This window comes from Barbus barbus (assembly GCF_936440315.1).
Source record: "Barbus barbus genome assembly, chromosome: 37".
Taxonomy (NCBI): Eukaryota; Metazoa; Chordata; class Actinopteri; order Cypriniformes; family Cyprinidae; genus Barbus; species Barbus barbus.
The window spans coordinates 18,777,223-18,795,000 of NC_136715.1; the positions used below are offsets into that span (position 1 = coordinate 18,777,223).

A 17,778-nucleotide genomic window follows, 5' to 3' on the forward strand; every position below is an offset into this window, starting at 1 on the left:
GTAAAATTATTCCGATATGCCTTGCCAGTAAGAGGAATAGCTCACACGTGCTCAAGGTAGTGAGATCAGCAGAGTGGTCATTCGTGAATCCAATTTTTGCCTAAACGGTGATGCACTGTTTTGGAACGCCACATTTAATATAAGAATGCAAGTACAGAATGATGCCTTCGGTGTGCAATAGAGTCAGCAGTAGGGGTGTAACGGTACACATTCATGACGGCTCGGTATGTATCTCGGTGTTGACGTCACTGTTAGGTATAGTTTTGGTAAACTATAGGGAGTCCTTTTACATTATAAGGTAAGGTTACAATTAACAGCACAGCCCAAACTTAACTTAAATTACTATTTTTAACTGTAATAATCGACACTCAAAGAAAAAATTTGTATGCAAACATGCAAATTGCACATAGGCCTAATGCAGTTTTTAAATTAACTTCTATTTTTAGTTGAAATATATCATTTACAAAGTGGCTGTCATAACTTGTTTCATAAAAGATTTATTTAAACATACATTAAATGATTAAGACATCGCTAAGAGGTAAAGTAAAATCTAATGATTATATGGTCTAATATTTTGTGAAATGCTCTTTTCTAGACTTCATTTCTCTAGCAAATAACGAGCACTGATGACCTGCCTGAGGTACATGAAATGCTACAAGCTGTTTTATTGATGTCTTTCCGCTGTTGAAACACTGATTGAGCGAAGCTGTTGGACGTTGTATTTTTAAGCTTTGAGCTTTTACATTAACATGTGGAGACCATATTGACGTATTATGTTCCCTTTAATTTATTCTTTAAATGTTCTTTGCTTGGTTTTAAAATGTCTTAAATAAATCTTCATAAAGCCTGCAGAAACCCTGTCTATGATGAACATAAATTATCTGAATCATTGAAAGATTTAATGCAATAGAGCTAAAATAAACCTTCAGATTATGATTTATACATTATGTGCATTCTCATAGGGAGAATATTTTATTACTTGAAAATGCTTAACTGTTTTAAAACCGTTTGATCAAAACTTTAGTTGAAGTGTCTAAAGGTTAAACATATGAAACCATATGAACATATGAAACCAACTAAGAACTTGGCATGTGTTTCAAGCTAGATTATTAAAAGATTGTTATTTTCATCTTGGACATTTTTATTTTTCATTGTTTCTCTCACTTCATGTCACAGGTCTGGGAAGTTTCCTCTGGGGAGATGCTCCTGTCCGTCCTCTTCGACGTCGGCATCATGTCAGTGACCTTTGACCCCTGCGAGTATTTCTTATTCTGCGGAGGCAGTGATGGCAATATTTTTCAGGTGTCTCTCTGCAGCACGGTAAGCACTTTAGATGCCAGCATTTCCTGATCAGTGGCATTTATTCAGGTCCGATGAGACCTTTGCAATAGAGTCACCATTGTGAAGTTGTTTATGAGATGTTAAATTGGCCAATAGCACATGGACAAGCAGCCTGTTGTGGTTTCATAAGCAATAATGCACCCTGTCTTATCTTCACTGCATTAGACGGAGAAGATTACAGTCATTTTAACTGGACTCCTGCTTGGCAGCGATTAGATATAAATAGTGTCGAGTCATTTTCTGTCAAATCTTCATTTCTTTTCTTTCACATAGTACTCAGAGTAAACTTAGTCAATTTCAATTTCTGGTGTGAAACATTTATATGCTGATCTTTGTGATCCTCTGTCCTGATCCTTCACATGTCTCCTCAGCACTGCTGAGAATTGAAGTGAGTGGTTATTTTTTTTATTTTTCTGGTGAGCTGTCTGTTTCAGTCCAGGTCAGGGCATCTTAGAGAAAACTCTCAGTGCTGGAAGGCAAAAATGAATGTGAAAAGAATGTGTTTCCTCACCTCGCTTCACCTTTACACTTCTCTCAAATGGAATTTAAGATGAAACGTATGCAGGTGTCATGGCCATTGTCAGTTTCACTTAAAGCCCATGCAGTTTCATTGGAAGTAGGTTATTCCCCAGCAGGTGCCTTTGGCTTTGAGAAGATATGAGGCTCAACCAGCGGAAAAATCTGTTTACGGAAAACATTGGTATTGGGAATTTTGTGGTTTGTGGAAATTATTGTATTTTGAAGAGATCTCAGATAATGCATTTACTCATCCTCTTATTGTTCCAAACCTTCTATGGGAGATGTTTAACAGAATGTTCATGCTAGGGGTGGGCGATATAGCCGGTAGACACAAAAAATAAAAAATAAAAAAGTAAAAATGCAATTTGTCGGTTGATGAATTGTTACACGCTCACATGACATTGCTGTGCCAAGTGGTCACGAAAACTTTTCGTTTGCATGTGTTTTTAAGCATTGCAGTTTAAAAACGTGATTTTAAGCCGTTGAAACTAGGGGTGTGCGAAATTGACAAAAAAAAAAAATCTCTATTTTCTGGGATTTTATAAATAATGATTATTAGACAATATTTTGCTGAGTGTGTTATTGTGTTGGTACCTTAGGACTGCTGTGGACAGCTGACTTCTAAACTTTTTGATATTCTTCATATTCAGTGTGGTGTTCAGATATAAATTAATATTTTCCAATAAATTTAAACTGATTTTTACATTTTATGGGCAATTTTAACCTTTATAAAGTTTTTTTTTTTCCAGAAGTGTCCATTATCTTTTGAGTCAAATTCAAAGTCAAATTCTCACATTTAATCAGTGAATTAGAATAATTAGACCAAGCAAATGAAAACAGATGATGAAATCATCTTTGCATTGCAGAGGAAACACAGAAGCTGCATCTGAAGTGACATTTAGATGTATTTACTCACTGTTTAATGCAGGACATGAATGCATTTAATCTGCAATTACAAATGCATACATAATGTTTGGAAATATTAATCATAAAACATTAAATATATACTTTAAATGTGAAATTAAAACCGCCAGTAGGTGGCAGCAAGTCACTCTTAATAAGTGAGTCATTGCGATTGAACCGAATCATTTAAACGGTTGATTAATTCAGGAATGAATCACCGTCATGTTGCTCAGAGACACAAAACAGTGTTGTGGCTGTGTTTGGAATTATTTTTGTTGTCGAAATAGTGCAAAAAACAGGAAATATAGGCCCGGTTTCACAAACGGGGCTTAGCTTAAGCCAGGTCTAGGCCTTTAGTTAAATTAAGATATTTAAGCAACTTTTACAAAAATGCCTTAGAAGAAAACATTAAGGTGTGCAACTTGACAGAACAATGACACTGACATATTTTAAGATATGTCAGAGCAAGATATTTTCAGTTGAGACAGCTCAAACATGCATTTTAGTCTGGGACTAGCTTAAGCCTTGTCTGTGAAACCGGGGGCATGTGTCTAAAATGTAAGTCTCTTAATTAACTTCTTGTTTATTGAACTGTTGTAAAAAAATCTATATCACTAGGGATGGGTAGATCGACACCTAGTGTTGACACATGTCTCGAGTTTTTCGACACACTAGTGCTTCGAAACAGTGTTCCGGAGCATTGCTTGAAATGAGGCTGTCACGTGACCCGTGTAAATGAAGCTTCGTTACCTCACTGACACGTCACGCCGTGCTCAAACACAAAGCGTGTCGATTGCGCGATCCTATACCCTGATCCATTTATATTAATATAATAATTATATCCATCATGTCATGCCTATATGCATGTAGTTTTTTTTATTATATTTTATTTTTAAGAGTTGTATTATTGTTAATAAAAGTTAATAAAAATACACAAGTTTGATGCTAGTACATATGAAGAACGGAAAGTCTTTATTGTCATGTATAGTGCATAAAACAATAATATTAGGAAACTATCACTGCACACACATGCGCCACCATCTTGCTAATGACATGCGTTTATTAATATACAAATAAAACTTACAATGACACCCCAACGAACAAATCATCTGAATGACAGTTGTAGGAATTTTTATTGACCACCAGATGGCGCAGTAGAGCACTGTGTCAAAAGCTTCGAAGCATCAACGCAGTTTGTTGTACAAGCCTCACTGCTTCAGAAGCTTCGTTCAGCACATCCCTAAATATCACATTTGTAATCATGATAATTTTTGGAGAAAAAACTGCACTCTTTGTGTGAAATTAACTATATGTAGTGGTAAAAATGTATACATTTTCTGCCCCCATGACTTGAATTTGTGATTATTCTAAATATATTTTAATAGACTGAATCATGCAGTGAAAGAACACACTCTAAATGTGCACACACACTAGTCTAGACTAGTAGGTGTGTTTTGTTTGGTTTTTGCAAAATACTCGATAATGTCAAATCGCACATCGTTAAAACAACAATTACGATATTATCGCAGATGATCTAAATTGCACACCCCTAGTTGAAACACAATCAGCAGCAGTGAAAGAGGACTCATTTCGTTATATGCATGCGCTGTCTTAAAGGTGCTATAAGGCAGGGGAAGTCGTGGCCTAATGGTTAGAGAGTCAGACTCGTAATCCAAAGGTTGCGGGTTCGAGTCTCGGGCCGGCAGGGATTGTAGGTGGGGGGAGTGAATGTCCAGCGCTCTCTCCACCCTCAATACCACGACTGAGGTGCCCTTGAGCAAGGCACTGAACCCCCAACTGCTCCCCGGTCAAAAAAGTATTTAGTCAGCCACCAATTGTGCAAGTTCTCCCACTTAAAAAGATGAGAGAGGCCTGTAATTTTCATCATAGGTACACTTCAACTATGAGAGACAGAATGGGGGGAAAGAATCCAGGAAATCACATTGTAGGATTTTTAATTAATTAATTGGTAAATTCCTCTGTAAAATAAGTATTTGGTCACCTGCAAACAAGCAAGATTTCTGGCTCTCACAGACCTGTAACTTCTTCTTTAAGAGGCTCCTCTGTCCTCCACTCGTTACCTGTATTAATGGCACCTGTTTGAACTCGTTATCAGTATAAAAGACACCTGTCCACAACCTCAAACAGTCACACTCCAAACTCCACTATGGCCAAGACCAAAGAGCTGTCGAAGGACACCAGAAACAAAATTGTAGACCTGCACCAGGCTGGGAAGACTGAATCTGCAATAGGCAAGCAGCTTGGTGTGAAGAAATCAACTGTGGGAGCAATTATTAGAAAATGGAAGACATACAAGACCACTGATAATCTCCCTCGATCTGGGGCTCCACGCAAGATCTCACCCCGTGGGGTCAAAATGATCACAAGAACGGTGAGCAAAAATCCCAGAACCACACGGGGGGACCTAGTGAATGACCTGCAGAGAGCTGGGACCAAAGTAACAAAGGCTACCATCAGTAACACACTACGCCGCCAGGGACTCAAATCCTGCAGTGCCAGACGTGTCCCCCTGCTTAAGCCAGTACATGTCCAGGCCTGTCTGAAGTTTGCTAGAGAGCATTTGGATGATCCAGAAGAGGATTGGGAGAATGTCATATGGTCAGAGGAAACCAAAATAGAACTTTTTGGTAAAAACTCAACTCGTCGTGTTTGGAGGAGAAAGAATGCTGAGTTGCATCCAAAGAACACCATACCTATTGTGAAGCATGGGGGTGGAAACATCATGCTTTGGGGCTGTTTTTCTGCAAAGGGACCAGGATGACTGATCCGTGTAAAGGAAAGAATGAATGGGGCCATGTATCGTGAGATTTTGAGTGAAAACCTCCTTCCATCAGCAAGGGCATTGAAGATGAAACGTGGCTGGGTCTTTCAGCTTGACAATGATCCCAAACACACCACCCGAGCAACGAAGGAGTGACTTCGTAAGAAGCATTTCAAGGTCCTGGAGTGGCCCTTGAAATGCCAGTCTCCAGATCTCAACCCCATAGAAAATCTTTGGAGGGAGTTGAAAGTCCGTGTTGCCCAGCGACAGCCCCAAAACATCACTGCTCTAGAGGAGATCTGCATGGAGGAATGGGCCAAAATACCAGCAACAGTGTGTGAAAACCTTGTGAAGACTTACAGAAAATGTTTGACCTCTGTCATTGCCAACAAAGGGTATATAACAAAGTATTGAGATGAACTTTTGTTATTGACCAAATACTTATTTTCCACCATAATTTGCAAAAATTCTTTAAAAATCAGACAATGATTTCCTGGATTCTTTCCCCCCATTCTGTCTCTCATAGTGTACCTATGATGCAAATTACAGGCCTCTCTCATCTTTTTAAGTGGGAGAACTTGCACAATTGGTGGCTGACTAAATACTTTTTTGCCCAACTATATATATATATATATATATATATATATATATATATATATATATATATATATATATATATATATATATATATATATACAGTATATACGTCATTCAAAAGGAGAATCCGAAACAGAGATAAACGCAGATATACGAAACGTAAACAAATCAGCACTTGCTTACCATTTTGAATATCAGTAATGTTGATAACTTTAATCCTTTTAAGCGGCTCATGTTGTTATGAAAACATTCGCTTATTAGAATGATTGGGAAAGATCACGTAACATTTAAAACCTTCTGAGAGACTTTCTACACTTTCGCTGTAATTCTCGGGCACTGACTCGTTCGCTAAACTGAACATCCTACTTGTCTACTCCTGCTCCGGCGGTGAAACAATTGCAGACTGATGACAGCTCACTCAGGGCGGGTCTAAGGAAAAACACCAGTGTCAATCAACAATCGCGAAAGGGGCCTGGGTCTGTGTGATATCACATGGACAGGCATCTGAGAACGGATTGATATGAGAAAGGGGAAATGATTTAACAAGAAAAAAACACTGGGTGGATTTTTATCATTATAGGGTGGTTGTGTACACGCACTGTCAACACACATTTCAGTTCAAACAACTTGTAATAGTGCATGTAGCATCCGATGACCCCTTTAAAATGCCCCTATTATGGATTACTGATCGACCGATATTGATCTTTTATAACCAATACCGATACCAATTATTTGCATGTTTATTTGCCCGATAACCGATTTTCAGAACTGATATTTATTTACTGTTATAAAGTCAATAAATGGGTTTTCTTCTTTACAGTCATCTTTTTTTTAAAGTGTTGAAAATTTGCAGTCTTTCATGTTAAATTTAATCTTCATATTACAACAATAAAAAAACATTTTTTTTTATAAAAAGCATCAGCAGCAACAGCACTAATATTAACAATAAGCAAAATAAATGTAGAATGTCTTATGTTTTCAAATGGAGAAAATAAAGGACAAGAGTCATATCAACTTCATTTTAAACTACAGTTTTAGTAGGTTTATAAGCTGTTTAATAGGCCTATAGAGTCTAGAATAATTCACTGGATAATGTTAATTCACTGAATAATATTCGCTGAAATATTGGAATATAACAAACTTTTACAAACTTTTTTTTAAATAAATGCATCGTTTTTATTGCATTTCTCAACTGGGATGTTATATCAGAATTAGTAATGCTTTTGTCCTTCTAGATTATGAAATACCTGCTGACAGCATGGTTTATCTATGCATTTACAAAGAACTATACTCAAACTGCGATCGCTCGCGGGGATAATAAATAATTAATTTCCATAGAGTTGTATTTATTTAGATGTTTATTAGCGAAATAATGGTTATATAGTAAATGTTTTGCTACAATTTAAGGTGTTTTAAACAAGTGAATCTTATTAAAAGTTACATGCGGAGGTCTTGCTGGAGCAATTCCTGAGCATCAACCACATCAACCCGCTGAGTGAACAGCAATATGAAGCGCCTTCACGAGACCAATGATAAGCAAATATACAACAGAGAGAGAATTTAATTCAGCGCTTTTATTTCCAGCATGCGCTCATTCATAGCTGTATTGTTTAACTCGTGCAAAGTTATTTCTTTATTGGGACAGGACTTGACGGATTATTTTATATGACTCCGTGAGTTGCTCTTTATTTCTTAGAGCCAAGCTGCGTAAACTACATAACATGCATTTATGTAATGCATCTAATTTGTGCATTAATGGCTGTTATGTTAAATAAAGATTACTAACTTCAGCAAATCAAGTACCTGCTCGCCATGGTTGTTGTCTCGTATTCCCTCAGACGCGCTGCAATGGCGATCCTGCGCGCAATTCTCAAAACACCCAGAAGACATTTATCGGTGAATCCGATATTACAAAACCGATATCCAATTATGATAAAATGCAAAAATATCGGGAAAATATCGGTAAATCAATGTATCCATATATTATGGATTTTTGAAAATTACAGAAAACTAGTTGTAAGTGTTTCTAATACAGCGGCTGAGGAAATGATGCCAAATTTGTCATCTTCCTTTCTTCCAGCCAATGTAATCAATCTCTAGATATCTTTTCCTTCAATCTGTAGATATTTTTTCATCTTTTGTAAGGTCATAGACGCCCTTTCGTTTTCTTTTGCTCTTGCAATTGTGATTTCCGTTCACTATACTATAGAGCAGGGGTGCCCAACCCTGTTGTTACCAAAATTCCCTTAAATGATAAAAGAAGGAAGAAACGTTTGGAAGAACTAGCATTTTCTGGTCAGCACGTAATACGATTTGTCTTATAGCTCTCACCATATCATAATGTTTTCCTGAGCTCATATTGAGAAACTGCAAACTTAACAGGAGATGCTAGAGGCAGAATTTTTTATGAATATACATAAAAAATTTCTTCTTGAGGCAGTGTTTTACGATTGAAGATTTCTTTCTTCTTTTTGTTTGTCTTTTAGTTTTTTTTAATTCAGTGTCTGTGAGAGAGAGAGACAGCATGTGTTCCTGCATGTGTTTCTAAACGCCTTTAAACTGCGGTGAAACTGTGCGATTCATTCCCAATCTGTCCAGATGCATTCATCATGATTCTTAAACATTAATCAGGGCATTAATGAGCTGGTACTGGCGTGCTTTTTCTCAGCCTCTCAGTTTTTCATTCTGCTCCTCGCGTCTGGAAGCCTCAGCCAGCCTTATTAGTCTACAGGGTTTCCTGATTTATTTATTTTTTCATGATTCTAAAACCTTTCAAGATGTTCAAAGGCTATTCATTGATACACTCATATCTCTTTGACTTCTAAGGCTGGTTTTTACACTTAACACTTTCAGTCTACTGTCTTAAAGTTGATTTCACTGTAAGATTATTTGGTGGGATATAAGAAATGTGAGGAGGCTTGAAACGTGGCGTCCTGACTTCTTTACAAAACATCGACCTCGATCTTTGCGTTCTGATTGGTTCAGACGTTTCCCTTTGAACAAAATACAATAACTTGCCAGTAAAATCCTCCTCTCAGGACTAGATGATGTGCCTTTATGGTGTTCAGTGATTAGATTTCATGTTGAAAATGATTGTTTATTATGCAGTTGTGACCTTACACGCTTTTGTTAAGCTTCTCTTCTCAGTCCAGCAGTTTCATTGACCTCTTCACCCTGTTGAAAGTGCTTCCTCAGCTCTGTTTCTTTCCCCTTGTTGTTCGGATTGTCTTGTCAGTGATGAACGAGGGTTGAATTTGTCATATTTAGACGTTCTGACAGGAAAGCTTAGAACTCCCTGCCTGCTTGAAGACGAAAGACAGAAAGGGAAAATAAAAAGATGCAAAGAGAAGAATACAGAGCGGAGAAGTGTGTTACTGCTGAAGGTTTTTAAAATCTAATCCTGTCAAGCCTTTCAGACTCAGAAAGACATCCGTTTAACTTAAAAACCCTAGTTCTATACAAACGCTTTAATGTAGCAGTTTAACTTAATTTAACTTGAAGTTTAACTATATATAGTTATATGGTGTGCACTAGGGATGCCACAATTCTCAATATAATATTGAACCGTTCGGTACGACATCCACGGTTCAATACGCGCTTGTGAATTGCGGTTTTTTCAGTTTTACGTTTAAATAATTTATGTGCGTTTTATTTCTCTCCGAATTGACTGTTTGTGTGTGCCTGTAAGTCTACGAGCTGAGATGAGGAAACTCCTTCCCGCGAGTAAATATTCAATCACTATTCTCTAAAGTTAGGGGGCGCTTAACCATCATTCCACACTTTAACATGGCGAGCGGCGGTGAAGTGAGGCAACAGTACGAGGAAGCGCCGGCGTCTTTCAAATCCGCGATGTGGAGACATTTCGGTTTTGCCGTTGACTATAATGCAGAGGAAGAAAAAACGGTGAACAAAAAAATGACTGTGTGCAAGCATTGTTTTACACGTATAGCCTACTCAAACGGAAATACTTCCAACTGTTAAGTTTAATTAAGATGGTTTATTTATGTTTACTGAAGTACAAATATGTTTATTTGAAATGGTCAATTTATGTTTATTAACTTCACATGTATGTTTATTTTCAAAATGTAGGAATTTATGTGTTCCCCAGTTTGTACATGGGCTACCAGCAGCTCTAAGATTTCAGTGTTAATTTTTTTTTATTATACAATACACTAGGAACTAGTGTACTTTTCTTGGCTTTTAAGTAAAATAAAGGAGTATTGCAATAAATCGTTTTTATTTTTTTCTCCTTAATCTCTTACTGTTCCTATTGCCTAAGCATAGAATAACAAAAAAAACACTTCTGTGTCAAGCCATCAGAACCGAACCGAACCGAAAACCGTGTTAAAAAACCGAGGTATGTATTGAACCGTAGGCTAACTGTATTGTTGCATCCCTAGTGTGCACATAAGTAGCGTGTGCAGGTGCGCATGCGTGACAAATGAAAAATGCAAAGTGTAAACAAGTTCAGACCGCTCATTTGCATACTGACATGGTTGACATGCACAGTCACCGTTTTAGATCGACTAACTATATATATAAGATTTCCAGTTGAATTGAAAGCACAAATCTTGGTTATGCGCTGCCGGTTTCACAGCAAAATGCAAAATGACTTTTCATTCACTGACACTGTTCACGCGGCAACACAGAAGCGTAAATACATGCTTGCGAGCAACCTGACAAAATAAAAGCTTGCTAATTTTGTGTTTGAAAATGATGAAAATTCATAAAAATATCTAAATATTAGCATTGTATTTTTAAGTGTATTATACAATAATTGCATTTTTGTTTAATACTCACTTTTTATTTTAAAATGTAATAGGTTTATCACTATTTATTTTATTTTATTTAAAAACACAAATGTTGAATTGATAATAATACTAATCAATTCAATATCAAATTATTAATGTTTTAGTTCAATTAAACGGAATCAAAATGAGGGAACAATTTAGTGTGAAATACGGCTACGATTTGACTAAAATGAGGGAACAAATTAATAAATTGTGGCCACAAATTAAACATTTTTGCGTTTTGCAAGTGATTTCCCACTATGTGTGGGGCTCAGTATGTTCCAAAAAATATCCAAAAATATATTAAGCAGCACCACTGTTTTTAACACTGATAATAATAATAAGAACCACTATTAATAACTGCGAACCAATAATAACGAATAATTATTGAGAAGCAAATCAGCATATTAGAATGATGTCTGAAGGATCATGTGACGCTGTAGACTGGAGCACGATTCCTTGTGGTAGCTGTAGCAGCTCTTTATTACTTTAATGCACACAGTGGTTTCACAGAGTTTGGTACAACATTTGTCTACCATGTTTAACTGGCTTTGTTGAACAGTCTCTTCAAGTAATTTTAACCACAGACCTCCCTTTAATCATAAATCAAAAAGTGCTATTCTAAAACCCCATTAGATATTCCAGAAGGAAGTCATAGCTGGAAATTGCCAATTCTCTTCTGGGTTTCACTACTACAAACTGAACAGCTTTATTGTTTGAATTATAACAAGGTCTCTCAAAATTATTTCCCACTCCTCATCGCATGGATTTTATTTCCGGACTAGTGCGATGTCTGTTCGTATTAATGTGCAAATCTGAATATGAAAGACATGCATTTCCTTCCAGAATGGCCGGAGATCTCCTGCTGGCTTTAACTCTTCCTGTTATGTATTATTGATGATCCTTCTTGCCAGGCTTTAAAGAGGTGATGTAATGATTTGAGTCAGCAGTGGTCCAGTCCAGGCCACCGTACTTCTCCTAAAGCCTCTTCCTTAATTAATGCTATTAAGTCAATTGATCAGACCATTTAGGAGACAGTCGGGGCTAAATCCCATGGTACCTAATGGAGGCTGCAGGACGGAGTGTGATTGTGTGTGTGTGTGTATACCAGGACTGTAAGCTAATTCGCTCTAGATCAACTGAAAGGTATTTTTTTCAGCTGCCCTAGTTGGCATAAAAACATGCACATGATCAACGAGTGTAAGACACAGCGAGACCCCAAACTCTCTCACTGACCCCAAGCCAGCAAGCTGCCGACCCATTGTTGACCCATGTTAGCATTTGGATCGTTTTCTCCACATTGTTATAAATGTTTCTCCTTTGCTCTTTTTCTCTCTTTCGTTCCTGCTTGGCAGAGTTTAAGCCGGGATAAAACCTTCCAGACGGACAGCGATGGCAATCAGGTGTTCAAAGGACACAGGTGAGGTTGTCTGCTCTTTTTTTGTGACCCCTGTGTCTGTCCTCGGTTATTACTTTAGGAAAAGACGTGCGTTTTTGTGCCAGAGCCCAAAGTTCAGTCAGTGAAAGGAAGAAAGGTGAAAGTTTCTGGCTTCTGCTCTGGAGCGAACTCGTTTTGGATTAAACTCCTTTCTGTGCTTCAGGCAGGAGGTGTAATCACAGCCTCTATTTGCGGTGGTGTTTTCAGGTTACACACAGCGGGAAACGCAGAATTGGCCAATGCTGTCATTTTGGCATCGCACTGTAACAAAGACGTTCATTTTTGTGAGAACTTAAAGGGATAGTTCACCCAAAAATGAAAATTCTGTCATTAATTACTCACCCTCATGTCGTTTCAAACCTGTGAGGCCTCCGTTCATTTTTGGAACACAAATTAAGATATTTTTGATGGAATCTGAGAGCTCTCAGACCCTCCATAGACAGCAAGGGTCCTTACACGATCAAGGTCCAGAAACGTAGCAAGGAGATCCATGTGAAATAATCCATGGGACATCAGGGGTTCAACCATAATTTTAAGAAGCTACGAGAATAATTTTGTATGCAAAGAAAACAAAAATAACGACTTTATTCATCAGTCCTCTACGTCAGCGTAGCTCCATTATAGTAAAATAGTAATAAAAAGAATACAAAAACTGATTTATATTTATTGAGAATATTGAAAATATGTAATAGATATTTTTAAAATAGTGTGCACACATTCACATGTTTATATATTTAGATATATTTAATTATATAATTATATGAATACAAATATTATTTTTTAGCAAGTTTACACGAACAAAGACAGTAAAGCCATTTATTTTACAGAAGATTATTTCAAATAATTTAATTTTTCTTTTGAACTTCCTATTTTTTCAAAGAATCTTGAAAAAGAATTGCGCTTTCCACCAAAATATTATTATTAAAAAAATATACATAACTCTTCTTGAGCAAATCAGCATATTTGAATGATTTCTGAAGAAAGAAACCTGCTTCTCTCACATGAGCACAACATGTCTGGAGCATGTCTGCTAACTCCCACACCATGATTTTATTTATTTATTTATTTTTACTACACAATATACAGCATTATGTAGGCAGACCTGTTAGTTTGTAGAGCAGGTAAACCTGTAAATAGATCTGCACCTGCACTCTCCACTATAACAGTCTCTCTCCTCCTGGATAGAAATCTGGTGACATGTCTGTCTGTGTCCATGGACGGGACTCTCCTGCTGTCTGGCTCCAATGACGAGACTGTTAGGATGTGGGACGTTCAGAGCAAGCAGTGCATATGGTCCATCAACCACAAGGGTAAGCATCAAGCGCTCTCTTTCTTTCTCTTTACATGATTCCTTAGTCTACATGCTAGATTTGCTCTATGTACAATCATCTCTCAAGCATCCCAGCATCCTTCAGTGCTCAGCCAGGCTCGCTGACTCTTCCTTCCTCTCTGGCAGCTTGTAGCCCACTCCAAATTGACGTGCCATTGGACACCTGCGTCTCTTTCAGTTTAGGTGTCTGATTTCTCATGCTTCGGCCGTGACTGGCTGGCAGTAGCGCAGGAATAATGAGATTCTGAAGAGATAGTGACACAGCGTGCTCTGTTTTGGTTCTGTTCCGTGAATGCATTCTGTTAGAGCCGCTCGGGTTTGACAGTAGTTCATCCTCCAAGGAACACAAAACAACCTCATTTTCCTTTTTTGGGTTCCCTGGGTTAGATTTTTTTTTGTCTCTCTTTCTGTCAATTATGGTCACTGTGCAAAAATGGAAAAAGGAAAATTCTAGGACACTTGAGTAACCAATTTAAGCAATTTTAAAGTCAACAGGAAGTCATTGTTTGGCCCTGTTAGCTTTCTATTGCTTGTACCTGGTCTTATTGCGCATAGTTCACCAGTGCACATTATTTCTTACAAATAAAAACAAGCTTTTTCCTCTAAGAGGACTTTTCTTTTCAGCTAATATTTGGTTAATGTCAAATAGGTATTTTGGCTTTATTTAATAAGTCAATGACATGTAAAACTATTTAAAAGACAAGTTTGTATTATATATTAACAAAACTGCTTCAATACTTCCTTCTAAAATAATAATAATATTAATAAAATAATAATAAAAGATTGTCGTAAAATTTTTAATCTCTTTAATGAGTCTTTTTTTTCTTCGTTATGGTAATAAGACAGTTGTATCACCCTGACAGTTTTGACTTTATGTCCCAAAATTATCAATAATTTTTTAATTCAGAACAAGATATTCATTGTAGAACAGGTGTAATCATTGTATGCATGACTATTTATGCTTACATTTCATTTGACATGTTTAATTTATTTTTGAATAAATAATATGTATTTGAACAGAGGTGGGTAGAGTACCCAAAAACTGTACTCAAGTAAAAGTACAAGTTCTTTTATAAATTATTACTCAAGTAAGAGTAAAAGTAACAATTCTGATAGTTACTTGAGTAAGAGTAAAAAAGTATCCAATGAAAAATGAAATGTTCACAGAGTGCTGTATCAAAGCATATTAAATGCAAAGTTGACTGGAAGGAAGAAATTGGGTAGGAAAAGGTGCAAAAGCGACAGGGATGACCGCAAGCTTGAGAATACTGTCAAGCAAAGCCGATTCAAACACTTGGGAGATGATTTGGGGTGCTGTGACATCTGCTGGTGTTGGTCCATTGTGTTTTATCAAGTCCAAAGTCAGTGCAGCCGTCTACCAGGAGATTTTGGAGCACTTTATGCTTCCATCTGTTGAAAAGCTTTATTGAGATGCTGATTTCCTTTTCCAGCAGGACTTTAGCACCTGCCCACAGTGCCAAAACCACTTTCAAGTGGTTTGCTGACCATGATATTACTGTGCTTGATTGGCCAGCTAACATGCCTGACCTGAACCCCATATGGAATCTATGGGATATTTTCAAGAGAAAGATGAGAAACAGTCGATCCAATAATCCAGACGAGCTGAAGGCTCAATAGTGCCTCAGCAAAGCCACAGGCCGATCGCTTCCATGCCACACCTCACTGATGCTGGAGTTTGTGCTAAAGGAGCCCCGACCAAGTATTGAGTGCAGAAATCAAAATACTTTAAAGAACTTGAACTTTTCTGCTTTGCAAATCCTTTTTTTGATTGATCTTAGGAAATATTCTAATATTTTGAGATACTGGATTTTGACTTTCATGAGCTGTAAGCTCTAATCATCAAAATTAAAACAAAAAAACTTTTGAAATGTCTTACTTTACATGTAATGAATCTAAAATATATATGAAAGTTTCACTTTTTGAAATAAGTTACAAAAAATGTGTATATATATATATATATATATATATATATATATATATATATATATTAGTGGTTTATCACACCTGAGTTCAGTTTTTCTAGCCACACCCAGGCCTGATTACTGCCACAATCCAGAAATCACTTAAACAGGACCTGCCTGACAAAGTGAAGTAGACCAGAAGATCCTCAAAAGCTACACATCATGTTGAGATTCAAAGAAATTCAGTAACAAATGAGAAAGAAAGTCATTGAGATCTATCAGTCTGGAAAAGGTTATAAAGTCATTTCTAAAGCGTTGGGACTCCAGCGAACTACAGTGAGAGCCATTATCCACAAATGAGGAAAACATGGAACAGTGGTGAACCTTCCCAGGAGTGGCCAGCCGACCAAAATTACCCCAAGAGCGCAGCAACGACTCATCCAAGAGGTCACAAAAGACCCCACAACAACATCTAAAGAACTGCAGGCCTCACTTGCCTCAGTTAAGGTCAGTGTTCATGACTCCACCATAAGAAAGAGACTGGGCAAAAATGGCCTGCATGGCAGAATTCCAAGACGAAAACCGCTGCTGAGCAAAAAGAACATAAAGGCTCGTCTCAGTTTTGCCAGAAAACATCTTGATGATCCCCAAGACTTTTGGGAAAATGCTCTGTGGACTAACGAGACAAAAGTTGAACTTTTTGGAAGGTGTGTGTCCCATTACATCTGGTGTAAAAGTAACACAGCATTTCAGAAAAAGAACATCATACCAACAGTAAAATATGGTGGTGGTAGTGTGATGGTCTGGGGCTGTTTTGCTGATTCAGGATCTGGAAGACTTGCTGTGATAAATGGAACCATGAATTCACCTGAAGGACAATGTCCGGCCATCTGTTCGTGACCTCAAGCTGAAGCGAACTTGGGTTCTGCAGCAGGACAATGATCCAAAACATACCAGCAAATCCACCTCTGAATGGCTGAAGAAAAACAAAATGAAGACTTTGGAGTGGCCTAGTCAAAGTCCTGACCTAAATCCTATTGAGATGCTGTGGCATGACCTTAAAAAGGCGGTTCATGCTCAAAAACCCTCCAATGTGGCTGAATTACAACAATTCTGCCGAGATGAGTGGGCCAAAATTCCTCCACAGCGCTGTAACAGCAACAGACGATGTGCAAGTAATCACAAACACTTGATTGTAGTTGTTGCTGCTAAGGGTGGTCCAACCAGTTATTAGGTTTAGGGGGCAAGCACTTTTTCACACAGGGCCATGTGGGTTTGAATTTTGTTGTCCCTTCATAATAAAAAAACTTCATTCAAAAACTGCAGGTTGTATTTACTTGTGTTATCTTTGATTCATATTTAAATTTGTTTGATGATCTGAAACATTAAAGTGTGACAAACATGCAAAAAAAAAAAAAAATCAGGAAGGGGGCCAACACTTTTTCACATTGCTGTGTATGTATATATATATATATATATGTATGTCTGTGTGTGTGTATATGCGTGTATATATCGTTAAAAAAAGTAACGAGAGGAAAGCCACCCACTGTAGCGAAGTAAAATAAATGTACTCGAGTTAAAGTAAAAATACCCATCTTTAAATCTACTTTTAAAAGTACAAATTTTCCAAATATTTACTCAAGTAAATGTAACGGAGTAAATGTACTTCGTTACTACCCACCTCTGTATTTGAATAAATAATATGGACAGAAAATGAACATCATATCAGTAATCCTTGTGCTGATGCTATATTCAAGATTTGAAGACCCCAAAACTGGCAAAACAGCTGCTATGAAAATAATACTAATGTACGTGTGAATATAATTTCATGTAAAAAAATAAATAAATAAAAGTCCTGCTACAGTTTGGTTTTATTGTTGCATATCGGCTTTTGGTAGAAATATGTATAATTTATAGAAATATATTTAATATAATTTTATGAACATAATATGGGTTGCAGATGCTATTTCATGAATTGAATCTTAACTATAAGAACTGAAAAGCTGTGAATCTGTATTCCTGATACTGTATTAATAACGCTCCTTCAGCACTCCAAATATCCTTCAGTCTTTGAATGAGTCAGTGTGAAGACCTTGGCAGTTCTGATGGACTACTGAATTCTCTCTCATTTTTCTCCCGTGAGGGAAAATCACTAA

General features: G+C 37.1%; 1 protein-coding gene across 1 annotated transcript in view; it reads left to right on the forward strand.

Annotated features, from left to right (window-relative positions):
* LOC306857211 (WD repeat-containing protein 18-like) overlaps positions 1–17,778 on the forward strand; it is an 80,166-nt gene that overhangs the window by 31,078 nt on the left and 31,310 nt on the right. Inside the window, exons 5-7 of the mRNA XM_079397019.1 lie at positions 1,177–1,320; positions 12,288–12,352; positions 13,556–13,680. Of these exons, the coding sequence (XP_079253145.1) occupies positions 1,177–1,320; positions 12,288–12,352; positions 13,556–13,680 (334 nt within the window). The remainder of the gene's footprint in view (positions 1–1,176; positions 1,321–12,287; positions 12,353–13,555; positions 13,681–17,778) is intronic.